This window comes from Puntigrus tetrazona, chromosome 5 (assembly GCF_018831695.1).
Source record: "Puntigrus tetrazona isolate hp1 chromosome 5, ASM1883169v1, whole genome shotgun sequence".
Lineage (NCBI taxonomy): Eukaryota > Metazoa > Chordata > Actinopteri > Cypriniformes > Cyprinidae > Puntigrus > Puntigrus tetrazona.
The window spans coordinates 15,200,804-15,214,884 of NC_056703.1; the positions used below are offsets into that span (position 1 = coordinate 15,200,804).

The window sequence follows — 14,081 nt, forward strand, 5'->3', positions numbered from 1 at the left end:
TAGTCGTTTTAAATTAGCATCAAGCATTTGCATGAATGAACCTGAGATTGTGTCCACACCAGAGAGGAAAAGCTGTAGAGGGGCATGGTTTAGGCCACAGTAGCCCGTCCAGCCTGAAGATGGATGGCTGTGTTAGTGGCACTTTGATTAACAGCTCCATCCGGACTTTGGCTGGTGGCTCACCAGTCTGGAGCGGCTCCAAGGAGACCCCACTAGCCCAGCTGTGCCGAAGCAGGCAAGGCCTCGGCTGATGACTGCAGTGGCAGGAAAATCCATCTTCCTGCACTGAGCTTTGAATGTATTTCCCCCTTCTACGTACACTGTGTGATTGAGGATTTAGTGCATGTTCTGATGAATACACACACAAACACACTCATCATTTCCTCTTTCACCTAAATGGCACCTCATCTCAATGCAGTGTTGATGGAATCAACGATGCTGATGTGCAATACAGAACTTCACTAATGATTCTTCTTCGCGCCGCCATCAACACATCATTCAGCGCTCCTTTCGATGATTTCGCCATTATGAGGGTGATAAAAGAGCCCTGGAGAATTTCAATGCAGCATATTTTCGGAGGGGAGTTCTACTGATAGACCCCTCCAGGAAATAAACGGCATACGAGATAAGTGTATGTATTTACTGCCAGCTGGCTAAAGATAAGAGGAGAATTTGACAAAAGAGAGCGAAAATGAACAATATAAGCAGGTAGACAGGGAGAGCTGCATTTCCTGTTTTTTTTGTGGGACGTCCCACATCATTTGAGTTCACTCCATGCTGAACTCCATTCATTAATCCTAATTTCACAGTGAGTCAAACAGTTGATCACTGTGAGGGTACATATGCACCCTGGCGCTCTTTATTAGGTCTGCATGTTAGATAAAGTGTGTTTAAGAGGCTGGATACATCCAATTTACCAGTAATCCTCTTTCTTCATCACTTTTACATTTTTTTGCAGTGGATGTGTTGAGACACAAGTGACACAAGCATCATTCAGCAGAATTTAAATCAGCAGAATTTGCAGCAGGCCCGCTTTGGGAGCCACTCCTGCTTCAAAAGGCTGCTTGCCTTAGAAATTAGTATTTGACACATCTTTAATGTATTTGCCCTTATCAACAGCACCCAGGAAAATGGCTTTTTATATGAAATACTGTAATCTGTTCATTTAATAACCTTTTTGTTTTTTTCTGGAGACTTTATTGCCCTGGTATGTAATGGGAATTATGATCAGTTATGAGTATTCTCGCATTTCTGCAGAAAGGTGTATGTGTGTGTGTTTTTGCGTGAGAGAGAGAGAGAGAGTGAGGGACTTCTTTTATTCGGGTGGCTCGCTTCCGCAATATTTCTGTCATGAACAACATTAGCAATCTGGGACTTGATGTCTCACAAAATTAAAAGTCTAAGGATGAAGCGATCTGTGGAAAATCGTCAGCTCCTAGCCCCCTTTCTTCAAAACCAATATGTTGAACGAGTGTTTAGATCCCAGATGTGCAATGAGGTCACAGTTAGATGGGCAAAGAGCCGGTCCGTAACCAGTAGGCATGTGTGTGTAATGCGTTAGCCAAGTTGGGAATCGCTCAATCGAGAGATGGTCTCATTTCCCTTCCCTCCCTCTCCGTAGGCCGACTCTGGAATGAGACCAGCATTCCAAATATCCATGACTGTGAGTGATGTAATCCATTAGCTTAGCTTGCAGGAATCACTGTTCTGTGACACTCGGTGAGGAGACAGATCTGGACGATTCCTGATGGAGCAATGCTATACAGAATGCGAGCCCAAATTGTAAAAGACTCCTGAATGACTCGTCTCATTATTTTGATAGGGTTAAGCCTTTGCCTGCAATACAAATCTGTATGTCAACCTCAAGCAGTCTTGATTCACATTTAAAGTTCATGATCATCTATAAATCAGAGTGACCTTTCGGAGAGAGTCTTCTTTGCTTTGTTTTAGTGAAAGGTATATTGATGTTTCTGTTCATTTCCAAGTTGAAATAAGAACAATCAGACAGCTTTAGACATGTTATTTTGTGTTACTAATTCATCTGTCTCTTGGTAATATGGTGAATACTAATAGCGGTTTGGTCCAAGTGTATGACTTAGGCTTCTAAATCTTCCTCTATTTAACCTAGGTTACAGCATGTTAATATTTTGCAATATTTAGCCTGTTTTGAATAGTAGCTGGTTTAAAATGGTCCTAGTTGGTCTTTAGCTGGTCATGAGTTGGTTAAGGCGTACCACGTGCCGGTTATAAGCTGGTTAGCTCCTGCTTATAACCACATTACCAGCTCATGACCAACTAAAGACCAGCTGCACACTTACCTAAAACATACCAACTTTTTTTGTTTGTTTTTGTTTATTTCTTTCAAAAGGGCATGCATTTTGAGGTAGTAGTTTATTTCAGTGTTTGATATATGGTCTTGTATACTAAATAACTTTACTCTAACAATTTGGGTCATCACTTTATATTAAATAGCCATGAAGCAAAACCACATGAAAACCACTGCCCTAGAAACATACATGGCCTACATGCTTACATATCATAACCTTATCATTCTCACCATGTAATTCCATGTAAAGTGCACGAATTACAGAAATGCAATTAAAATTAATTCAAAAAGTGTCATCGCCGCATTGTTTTTTGTTTTTTTTATGTCTAAAATACAATCCTCGACTTTCATCATGTACAAAGGTCAGAATCTGAATATAAAAACTGGCTCTATATGTGATTCTGAGGACCAAAGAGAGCACATCAAGAAAAGAAATAAGAGATTTTATAGAAAGTTAATTTGCAGAATGACAGAAAAGACTTTCTTTGAAAAAGGAACTAAGGAGATTGAGTGGGGGCACAGGACTCCCAAGGGGGAGGCATAAAGTCAACTTCACATGTTAGATTACTTCAAAGCGTTGAGACAGTCAAATGGAAAATTTCAAGTGCTGTTTCCCTCTAGAGCATTTTGAGCTTAGCAGTGGGAAAAGTTATTTTTGAAGTTTGTTAGTTTAAATAATTTTAACTAATTTACTGGTGGTGGTGGCTGTAAATAACAACAATGTTAAAAACAAGCCCTTAACGAAAAAACAAAGATGTTAACAACTAGTTTTTTTTTTTTTTTTTTTTTTTATGTGGCATAATGTTTATGCATTAAGACTAAGATAAAAAATAAACATTTACTTTAACATTAATTTGTGAAAACATAAATACTGTATTAAAATGAGGAAAATAGAAGCATGTTATCTAGTGGTCTTTTGGACCTCTCAGCGTTAGGCCTACTCACTTTTTCCATTCTAGCTGTCAGGTCAAAGAGTTTGAACCCACCCACACAGTTACCGTGTACCAACGTCACATTCAAAAACAAGCTTATCTATCAGAGGTTTCACTGCAGTCCTCCGTCCTAAAGCCACATTCAAAATAATGCATAATTTTGGCGTTTGAAGCCGGCGTGAAGCAGGTGTGGTATGTCACGCTTTCTTCTGCTGACTGGTATTTTACAGTTTTTGTGGCTTTTGATCACGTGACTGTTAAATACAGAACAGGAAACGGGTGAGAACTGAAACATTTGACATTTTTAATTTACAGCTGAACTCATGTAGCTTCAGGCTATGCAAATCCGCAACAGCTTTTCTCCTTACATAGTTAGCTGACAAAAATGCCATCATCATTGTTCATACAAGTTAGGCATTTCTCTGAAGGAGGTGTGCAGAGGTTTTTAACTGACAGAAAGGGATCAAAATGTTTTAGCCTGTTACCTGTATAACAAATGTGTTTCATAAATGTGCAGCTCTCATATCAGTTTTGCTCATATTGTCATTGACACCTGGCAGTACAGAGGATCCATATACAGTATTTTCTAATATTTATGTTTTCGTTTACATATTGTTACGACGGTTACATCAATCTGCGTATCGCGATAGCCGTACAGATTCTGTCTGCTGGCAAAGAGAAACCAGCTATATATCTCTGACAGTCACAACAGCTGCAGTTTCCACGTTTAGATCATTTTGCAATGGCTGAATCACAGAAAGACATTCACAGAGAACAGAGGCGTATTATGAGGAGATTGATGTCTGCCAGCGATTATTGAACTCTTGGCAGGTAGAGTGAGGTGGCGGTAGCTCCCAGGAGATTGTGGACACCATCTGGACTGGAAAGAGATGCAAACTATTCCTTCCACAAAGCCACTGTCTGCTGCTCTTGCATTAAAAAGTGAAACTGAAAAAAAGTGAACGTAGTAAATTTTCCAACCAGTCTGATTTAGCGGCATAAATGTAACCAGCATTTTGTTTGAGTGTGTGTAAATGCTTCTATTCTATCTCTTCGATCTAAAAAATATAATAAATATACATATAATACATATAACATATAATAAATACTGTTCTTCTGAACCCTTCTGATATTCATAGAATCCTGAAAAAAGTATCAGTTTCCAAAGAAATATTACCGTTTTTAACTGATGAGAAGAAATGTTTCTTTAGCACCAAAGTGGCGTATTACAATGATTTCTTAAAGATCATGTGACATTGAACAATGACTTCCAAATATTCTGATTTGCAATCACAGAAATAAATGCTGTTAAAATATATTAAAATAGAAAACAGATATTTTAAATGGTAATAACATTTCACAGTTTTACTGTTATTGTTGTATGTATTGATGTAAAAAAATAATGCTGAGCATTAGAGACTTTTTTTTTTTTTTTTTTTTTTTTTAAGAAAGTTAAAAATACCCCAAACATTTAAGCGGTAGGACAAATTTAAACATTTACAAATTAAATACATGTTAAATTAAAAATTATGTTAACAATTGCATGACACAAATGATATAAGTCAGAGCCAGGGGAAAAAACAAAAACAAAACAATGAGGCAAAATTATTATTTGTGATATTTGCAGTGTATCAAACCTTTGTGAAACTTATGTATTCACTTCGAATGCTTGAGCCGTTGATATCTATGAAAGTGTGTTCAACACCAAATTCCACTTCAGACCTTGTTAAGAGCATGTATTAATTATAACGAATATAAAGAACGAACAACAAACACAACAGAGTTACCAAGATAGCTGCATAAGAACAACTAAAAGGACTTGCATGTTAAATGGAAGATTCACTATCAAAAAAAGGCAATATCGGTGCTGGAGTAAAATGAATAGAGCATTTAAAAAATATCTGATGTCTTTATTCACAAAGGGCAGAACAAAAAGTCAGATTGACAAAAGAAATAATCATGATTGCTTTTTTCATCTGCTATAGTTAATACACTTGTGCTTAATACTCAGCAAAATTAAATTACAATAAAATCAGTGGGAGCCTCAATATTTACACAAAGACAGTTCAAGTAAAATATAACAACATCACTGATATATATATCTTTTTTTTTTATTAGGGAGACAACTGAAAGTCTCAGATGGTAAACATGACAATATTCACAGCTGAAAGAATATGATCAAACATAACCACAAGACCTGAAATGTCATGATTCTAATTAAAGTGTGCTAAGGTGAATCTACGATTGAATTTGAAATATGTTAATAACCAGATTGAATTCAAGTATTTAAACGTGAAGCAAGTGTAAACGCAATGGGTCTGTCACAGTGTTCGTTTTTTTTCATTTTCTTTTTTCTTGCGCTTCAACCAATAATGTGAGACCGGGGTGTAGCTTCCTGTTTTTCTGTACAGATGGGGAAGATAGGAGTGTTTAGGAAATTTCTGCAAATCTGTTTGCTAGTGGCACTGAAAAATACACACTTTAAAATAAGTCAATACCAAAACACCCCAAAATTGCAATCATCAAAAAGGAAGAATACAAATACCAGTTACTGTGATAACGGGGAAAAAAAATAAAAATCAATTCAACAAATCCATTTTAAAGTTATAAACCAGTTCAAAACAAAAGCTAATTTTATGGTTCACATAGAGTTTGATATCTATGCTGATCTACTGTGATCCATTAGACGAAGCAGAGTGAACACGCTCTAGTGGTTTGCATCATCACCACATAATCATAGCTATACATATAAAACAATTTCCACAATATTGTCATTAAATTATATTTTACAAGGGAAACAGTTACTGTATCGTTTAGAATTCTCACAATTAGGCATAAATGTCTTCAAAAAGTCATAATGCACAAAGTCCGTAAGATACAAAGTTCTAAGACATACTAAAAATACCTCAAGCCCGCATATGTGAGTCTACCACAAATCCGCAGAAGCATTGGTTTGTATAAAAATCAATGTGCAACAAATTCTTCATCATAGAGATCCTGTAACAAACATATATATATATATAAAAAGTAAAGTCTACGTACAATGAGAGTCCACCAGAGTTTGGCATCTCACAAACGTGCAACACGTGCAGATAAATCAAACGTCATACTGAAGTCCTGGGTTTTTTGATGACTAACTGGACGGGACCCTCAGAGACGGTTTTAATGATGTTCCAGGCATCGTAGTGCATAAGGCCCTGCAAAGACCTGCCGTTGATGGCTAGGAGCTCATCTCCGACGTCAATGACCCGGGACTGTTCAGCAGCTCCTCCTGAATGGTGACAATCACAGAGTCACAAAACTTTACATTATAGAGCCAAACAGGTTATACCCTAGTCCCCCCCGTGGACATCTTTAAATGTTCGAGTAGAGCACTCACCACGGAAGATGCGTTTGATGTAAAGAGGTCGATCTCCATGGGCAGATGCTTTGCCTCCGTCTAGACTGAACCCTAAACCGGCTGTAGTCTTCTGTAACTCCACACTCAAAGCCCCGTCTGGCCCCACTTCCACACCTACAACACACCAAGGAACCAGTTAGAAACATATGAACTCTATTATAAAAATCCAAGCCGATAAGTTAAAGACTGATAGTGAGTTATTCTTTTGCCATGAGAGCGGCAATGACTCCAGATGCTCACTTGTTTTATGTTCTCTGAGGTCGTCTCTATGGCCTGGAGTAGGACAGATTCCAGTCTGAAGAGGAAGTTCTCGTCTAGGTGATGTTGGCTCAGTGTTCTTGCTCTTCTGGATGATCACTAACGCTTGCTTCGGGAGTCTGGTTTGATGAAGGCAGGACAGCGCCTCTGCGTGTGTGATGCCACTCAAGCTGGTCCCGTTTATTGACAAAACTCTGTCTCCTCTGTGAATGGTACCTTCTACACCTGCCACCCCTCGAGTGAACACCCGGTGGACCTAAGACAAAGAAATAGAGCTTTAACGTAATCTAGAATGTAACTTAATTTAATCTTTAATTATTTCAAGATCAAATGTAATTTCACATTTTTTTTATCATCATGTTTTTATTGTTAGATGTATTTTTAAGATATTTTACTGAATCAATATAACCAAACTGCAGTTTGATTGAGATTAATTGGAATGCACAATGAAAAACATGATTTTTTTTTTAAATTGTTAAAAATGGAGTCATCTTGTTTTTGAAAACAAACTCTTCTTGTGTTACTACTGGTTCCTAACCACAAGGGGGAGATAATGTGCAATTATAAATGCTGCTGAAATTGGCTACTGATTTTTTATTTATTATTTATTTTGTTTTATAAAAAGAGCAAAAGATTTCAGGTTTTTTTTTTTTTTTTTTTTTTTTTTTTCGTTTTTTTAAAAAAAACACTTACAGTAATAGATTTCTGCTCCAGATCTACTCCTCCAGCGATGCTGAAACCCAGTCCAGATCCTTGCTCTTTGGTTAAGACCACAAAGTAAATGTCATCTTTAACCTAAATAAAAAAATATTTCTGTAAATCTGGTTAACCTTTTTTGAAAAAAAAAAATAAATACATACAGATATAAATAGGGTACATAAAAGCAATGACTTCTGTTAGGAGAATACACCGCTAAAAATAACTAAAACGGTTCAAAAATTGTGAGCTTTATAAATATTAATAAGCCAAAACAAAAGCATTTATTTAACTGCTATCTGAAGGCATATCTTCACCATTCTTTAAAAAGAAATGTCAAAAAATACCAGATCACCTTTATACTTAAAACATTAGCTTTCTAAATAGACATTAAAACAATATGATATGTAAACAAATCATTTTGAATAGCATTTTTGGAATATGAAAAATACTGTGAAGCCTGAGATATGATAAATTACCTCTGAAAGAGTGCTTGTTTCCTGTATGAGACTTGTCACATTCAATTTGGTTGTCAGGGAACACAAAACATCTTGCACTCTATTTTGGTCCGAAGGAGAAGATTCGAGATCTTTCAATCTGTTGGAGAAAAACACCAATATCATTTATAGCATTGTTTTTTTTAAATGTTAACTAATGGTTGCTGAATATACTGGATGTAGATTTCATCAGTAACAGTGATATAAATAATAAAAAAATATGATATGTCCTAAGATAAGTAACCCTTAAAGCACCACAATATAAAAACTTTAAATTAAATATAAAGAAATGTAAAAAAAATATATATTTAAATGCTAAAATAATAAAGGCACTCAAACTCAAATCAACTAGTTTTAGGACTAGAAAACTGTTGTAATCTCTTTTTTCACTGCACATTATAAACAGGTCTTCTCTCACCTTATAGACCAGCATGAGAGCCCTGTGATCTGGCCTTCGTGTTGGTCCCCATTACTAGTTGAACCAGGAATCCCAGCATCAACACTGCTCATCCTGGTCACCACGGTGCACTGCAGGTTGGGTGATGCTGGGTCTATGGACCTGCAAGGGTAAATCTCCAGCTCCGTCTTAAAAACCACATTTCCAGGGTCGCTGGTGAAATCCTCAGTACACAGCTTGTCCAGTTCAGGCATGCTCAGTGCCTTTATCTCTCTCAGTTTGGAGCGTGACAGGCCTCCATGAGCGCGGGCATTGCGGGAGCGCAGTACTGGTGGTGTGTGTACAGCAGGCTGGTTCACAGAGGCCTCATTTCTCACCTGCTCTTTTATAACAGCTTCGGTGGTTTGATTTTGAGGAGTTGATTCAGAGAAGGTGACAACTGAAGTGGAAGCTGAATTCTGTGGGTATGGTGAAGATGGAGTTGAGCTTAAATGGTCTACACAAGAGCTGAAACTCCTCCTCAAAGAACGACTGTCACCGGATTGACTGCTAACAGATCCAGCATACCCAGATAACCTCCGGTTCAGAGGTGGCTTTGAGTTATTAGCATAAAATGGAATGTCTATACACTTTATGATAGATCGATCAAAGCTGGCTAGATTCTCAAAGGACTGGATTCTTTGACGAACTGAGAAGGGGTTTGGGTCAAGTGACCCACTAATGTCGGTAGAGCAGCTCCTGCGGTCTAGTCCTCTCAGGTACAATTTGGATATGCTTGTTTTGTGACTAGCAGCATCTTTATTATTAGAGTTCCTGAGGTGATTTTCTTCTTGGCCATTAAAAGACGTTTCATTTGATTTATTGGTACCATTATGGTGCAAACCAATAGACAAAGAATTTGTTGAATCTAGTGGGATTTTGTGCCTTCCGAGAGAGGAGTCAGAATTTGATTCCTCCCACTGGACTTGATCCACGGACACAGAAGCCAAGCTTAAATGACTTGCATTCCCAACTTCCTTGCGTGTCAGCACAGGTGTAGACGATGAAGAGGATGAAAGTCGTACCTCAATGAAAGTTCTTTGAGTGTTGATGACCATGACCTCTGATTTTGAGACTTGCTCCTTTAGGTCCGAGACTTGTTCCTTCTTGGAAGGCTTGAGTTCTTCTTTGGTGGTGTTAATGGAATTTGTCTTTAACACACTGGACACAGTTGGTTGGTCAGTTTTACAAGAAGTAACCCTGATCTTCTCAGATGTTCTGGTGGATTTAGGGCTACCAGTCGGTGTGGTTTTTTTGGAGAGAAGTTTAGGACACTGACTTGGGGAGCTGAGTGCTTTTTTCTGTCCTTGGCCTTCCACCCTTGACGTTCTAGAGACGGACTGTTCTTGATCTTTGGATTTACTCTTAATACTCAGACCCTTAAGTTTAGATGAGGTATTTGACTTTTTATCATCAACTTTGAGTCTACTTCTCAGCAGGGGAGAGACGGGGTTGTCATTTGGGGATTTAGTTCCCAAAGATCTGACACAATTAGATTTACTCTGGGTTTGGGAAAATGATGATTTAAAGTCAAGTAAAGGATTAACTTTCTCTCTCTCCTTGTCTTTTGGAACAACTATTGAGGAGGCCTGTCCACTAGTTTTACCATTTAATGCCTTGGGTTGTGACACAGTAGACCCCAGTGTCACTTGCCCAGTATTGTTTTTCTCTTCTGACAGAGATGCATCTGAGTGCAACTTAGTTGTCCTCTCTTGACTTCTTGGGGTGACATGACTAATGCCCTGAGTAACAGTGGGAAAAGAAACCGCTTTTGAAATGGTTTCACATTTTTCATCAGTTTTGCAGTTTGATGGTGTTCTCTGTGTGGCAGTGTGTCCACTCTCCCCATTTAGGAGATCATCAGCTGAAACTTGAGGACAAAGTTGATTTGGTAACTCAGAGACAGTATGATTCTCTTTTGGATCCTTGTCTTGCATTGTGAGTGACAGAGGGTTGTGGCGATCCATACTAGCAAGTATGACTCCACTAGCAAGAATTTCAACAGTGTGGCAATTGGCCATGCTTTTTCTATTGGCCTCTGATTGGCTGAATGCAGGCTGACTGACAGTGCTGTAACAGAGCTCAACTTCTTCCTCATCTGAGTCGGTGTCCTGAGGATCCTCACAGTTACCTTGAGACGACTCTACTTTGACAGCACTATCTGCAGAGTCACTTTCAGAGTCACTATCTTCCACCAGACTGTACATACTTGGTTTTTCTTCATGTCCTTTCTCTAGAGAGTCAACATCCTCTCCCAGGTTACTAAAGTTCCTTGAGTAATTATTTAAAAACGTCTTTCCTACAGAAAAATGGGAAGTGCTATTCCCAACATCTAGGGCAGAGAAATCCGAGAGGCTAGGTTGAGATTGCGCTGCAGTCCCTCTCTCATCTACTTCACTGCACTCTTCTGTCCTTACATTTGCGTCTGTGGAATCCAAGACACTTTTGTCTTTTTCTTTGCTTTCTGCTGAGGTCAGTTCAGTTATGACATCATCAATGTTAGTGATGGGAATGCTGCTGCTGTGGATTGCTAATGCCTCTTTCGCATTTGTTTCTGATAAAAGGTTTTCTTGGGCCGCAACTATAGTTTTGTCCATATTATTCCTTTCTTCTGGAGGTCTAGGTGTCTCAATTTTAGATGGGCCCTCACAGCCAGAAGACATAATCAGGCTGGAAAGTCGATCTACAGCTGCAAATATGGACAAAATACACATTATATCATATTCAGTTAATGGAAATGATTCATCACATCAATTTGCACTTCAAATCCATAACAGGCAGTTAAAACATGTCAAATAGTTAAAAGGAATCACTGGATATGATGACGGTAAATCAAGATAAATCCTACCATACAAATGCACCATTGAAGCCTGCGAGACGAGCTATAAATTGTCTGTATTATAAATCAACATTCCATTGGAAAACTAAATGTTTCAACTAATCTTTTCCATTCTCCTAAAAATATGCGTAACAAATTATACTAAAAGAAACCCAGATCAGTACCATTGCAGTTCATTTCATAGTCTGATATTTCACTGATTCTGTTATTCATTAATGTTGTTTAAAGAACCAAACTCCATAGGAAACTCTGGACTACTATGAAATATCTTTTTTGAGGAAAAAAAGGTGAGTCTCATTTTGAGTATACCCAGGGATTGGTGGGACACAAAGATGAAGGCAATCCACAGAGAAAAGATTTTTGTGTTGTTTCCGATGATGTACTCCTGGCATCCTGGAGGCATATTTTCTAAGACTTTGCTAAGTTCTATCTGAAGCCGACACCTCTAAATATTCCATTCACGATTAAGCAGACAAGTATAAAATATGCAACATTTCCTGAAATACTGAATGCATTCAAAGGGTATTTTACAGGGCAGAACTGAAAAAGGCAGACCTGGTGGTACATTCAGCATGATTGACCATGTTATTCTGAGCATCATACACACAGCTGATAAATGCTCATATTTACATGAATGCATATGAGCATATGCTCTAATGTATATGATGAACAAGATTGATCACATACAGTATAAACATCAGATGACGGTAGGTATTGACAGACAAAGACACACACAAATTAATAGACCATATAACAGTTGTATCTTGAGGCTATTGCTCTGCATAATGAGATTCAAAAGATCTCAGAGTAAGGAAATGTTTTGACCAAAATTTTATGAATCTGCTACATTCATTTAAAATTTTAACGTGGCAGTCAGAGCAATAACACCAAATCTAGATTCTAATTGACTAACGGCCTCTAGGAAGCATTAGCGCTGTTACTCTACACATCTACGGTGGCTACGGTAGTAAAGTAATCAATAGTCACCATTGACAAATAGCCAGGAGCCTGCAGTTCCCTTTGAGCTGGTGAAGGGTACTGCCAGAAAGGGGAAGTCTGTAGTACTCCTATTTCTTTAAGGCAGCATGGGAAAAGACAGACTGATCTCTTTATTGCAGTGGCAATTCTACCTGTGCTTACAATCTCTTGTGGATATATTATACAAGACCAGTTTACCCTGCTATATTTTGATATATTGTTTATACAATTTGGAAACAGGTTTAAATATGTTGGAGCACCACAGTCTGCAGGAAGGGAGGAGGGAATGTGGCTAATACTTTAACAAGCCTTCTATCTAGAGCAATATGACACTATACATAACAGCATTGAGTACTATTCTTGATCATAGCAAATTCATATGCTGATTATTAGATTGTCCATGTAAATTGGGACCAATATGAGTATATGTTCACAAAGAAGATGTTTAATTACATTAGGGAAAATATCTTGTGAGGTTATAAAATTATGTTATTCCAAAAATGAAATCCTTTATGTTGTTCCAAACCTATTATGATTTTATTTCAACCACAGCACAATGAACTGGAGAAGACAATGACGCAAAAGCATGAAAAAGCAGTCCATGCGAAATTAGTACTATTAGAAGTTGTTACTGTTATGGTGAATTTATCATTTTTAAGGTTGAAACATCAGTCGCTATTCCTTGTAAATGCACACAAAACAGTGAGTCTGGAAAATTTCTCGTGTGTTCCATAGAAGCAAAATCATACTGGTTTGGGACAATATAAGTGTGAGTAAATGAGTTTTCATTTCGGGGTGAACATTCATATTTTGGAACATTTAAATGAGCAGAAATACATGGGGAAAAACCCATCAGCAAAGCTAATATCGACTTCTCGAATAAATACTGCATGCCGGCTGTAACTCACCTGAGACTGGCTTTTTTATCTCTAAGGTTAATGTGATTGGCAGGTTGTGCATGAGGTCACAGATCTCCTGATAGGTGGATGTACACACGGGAGTGTCACCAATTGTTACAATCTCATCACCAACGCTCATCTTCCCTGAGGCTTCCTGAAGGAATAGACATGAAAGTAATGGGTGAAATGCATTCTTCAGATTTATTTCAGAGATATCTCCTCCATGTCTCCAAGCACAAGAAACTGTCCGACACAAAGTATCATCTTAACAGCGAGGATGGGAATCGTGAAGAATTTATCAATTCTGGTGCCTTCACAGTTCCATTAACAATTCTTTCAGCCTTATAGGGAAAGAAAGATATAAATAAATAGAAAATAAAAACATAGGGGTGCCTTAAATGCTATTCAGTACTTTGTCTTAACAATATATCAAATAAATAAAATGTGTAGTCACACTTTACTCCTGCTATTAACAAACCATTATTGTTTGCGTCAATAAACTCCTAATTTGCTGCTTAATAATAGAAGGTGGTTGTTAATTTATGTATTGGGCAGGATTGGGTATGTAGAATATGGACATACAGAATATGTGCTTTATAATTACTATTAAACAAACAATATAAAGCCAAGCTAAATAAGCACCTAGTTAATAGTGAGAATTGGTCCCTATACTAAAGTGTTACAAAATGGGGTAACATGACAATGCCTCTGTGTATAATTCAAGGTTAAAAAAAAGAAATCACTGATTGAGTCAGTGTGGAAAAACTTAAGTGGTCTGCATAAAGCCAACTCCTAATCCCAGCTGAACCTTTTCTGGTGT

The 14,081-nt window shown here is 37.7% G+C and overlaps 1 protein-coding gene across 3 annotated transcripts in view; it reads right to left on the minus strand.

Annotated features, from left to right (window-relative positions):
- Positions 1 to 5,147: 5,147 nt before the first annotated feature.
- The window catches only part of pdzd2 (PDZ domain containing 2), a 58,995-nt gene continuing 50,061 nt past the window's right edge, over positions 5,148 to 14,081 (minus strand). For 2 of the 3 annotated variants that reach the window (XM_043239713.1, XM_043239714.1), the window contains 7 exons: positions 13,271 to 13,415; positions 8,528 to 11,234; positions 8,092 to 8,209; positions 7,610 to 7,711; positions 6,899 to 7,172; positions 6,638 to 6,772; positions 5,148 to 6,529 (listed from right to left, as the gene is read on the minus strand). In XM_043239713.1, coding sequence (XP_043095648.1) covers positions 6,363 to 6,529; positions 6,638 to 6,772; positions 6,899 to 7,172; positions 7,610 to 7,711; positions 8,092 to 8,209; positions 8,528 to 11,234; positions 13,271 to 13,415 — 3,648 coding nt within the window. In that variant the 3' untranslated portion in view covers positions 5,148 to 6,362. The remainder of the gene's footprint in view (positions 6,530 to 6,637; positions 6,773 to 6,898; positions 7,173 to 7,609; positions 7,712 to 8,091; positions 8,210 to 8,527; positions 11,235 to 13,270; positions 13,416 to 14,081) is intronic. The other variant, XR_006251010.1, reaches the window with a different exon arrangement.